Source organism: Colletotrichum godetiae (assembly GCF_030913485.1).
Source record: "Colletotrichum godetiae strain CBS 193.32 chromosome Unknown BDP55scaffold_6, whole genome shotgun sequence".
NCBI lineage: Eukaryota > Fungi > Ascomycota > Sordariomycetes > Glomerellales > Glomerellaceae > Colletotrichum > Colletotrichum godetiae.
In genome coordinates this window covers 1634652-1635276 of record NW_026851254.1, presented here as the reverse complement: position 1 = coordinate 1635276, position 625 = coordinate 1634652, and the positions used below count along the sequence as shown (strand labels likewise).

Genomic DNA, 625 nt, shown 5'->3' with positions numbered 1-625 from the left:
TCAAATTAGTAAACGCCCTCTCCTCTGCTGTCCAGATCCGTGCCCGGCTGTCATTGCGATGCTCGACGTGCCAACTGGCGTCTTCCTGGACACAACATTTCTCGAAGAGATCGAGCACTTCCGGAACCACGTTGCCGGGACGCAGTGCTGCCTCGTAGGCTAAGCGTTGTCCGATAGCTTCCACCATGGTTCGGCAGCGAGGAAGGATCGCCGCATTAAATTCTTCGCTTCTATGGCCGCTCGACGTAGTGGCCGCTCTCGCTGCCATCTCATCGAAAACTCCCCTCTCGTACATGGCCAGAGGACTTGTTCGATCGCCCGGCTGAGGCAGGGAGTATTTCTGTGCTAGAAGCTCCGACGCTAGGCCTGCCCCACAAGTTAGTGAGTGAAGCTTAGGGCATCATACAACACATACGAATGCTGATGACCAGCGTATCACCCTCGGCGACTGAATTTCCCTGAAACGTAGATCCCAGCTCATTGATCTGGTTGTAGGCATACAGGCCCTGCCATCCGCATCGTTCATAAACCTATGCAACCTTGCTATGTATGACCTCTGTAACCAACCAAAGTCAGAAATTACTTCTATACTGTGCTCGTGCATTATTGTAAACCCACGTTGCAT

The 625-nt window shown here is 52.6% G+C and overlaps 1 protein-coding gene across 1 annotated transcript; it reads right to left on the bottom strand.

The window, feature by feature from the left end:
• Window positions 1–379, bottom strand: BDP55DRAFT_531321 (uncharacterized protein; the record flags this gene model as incomplete). Its single annotated transcript, XM_060567846.1, has 1 exon — window positions 1–379. A coding segment is annotated over one exon (379 nt), but the record flags the coding sequence as incomplete, so codon positions are not given.
• Window positions 380–625: the final 246 nt, after the last annotated feature.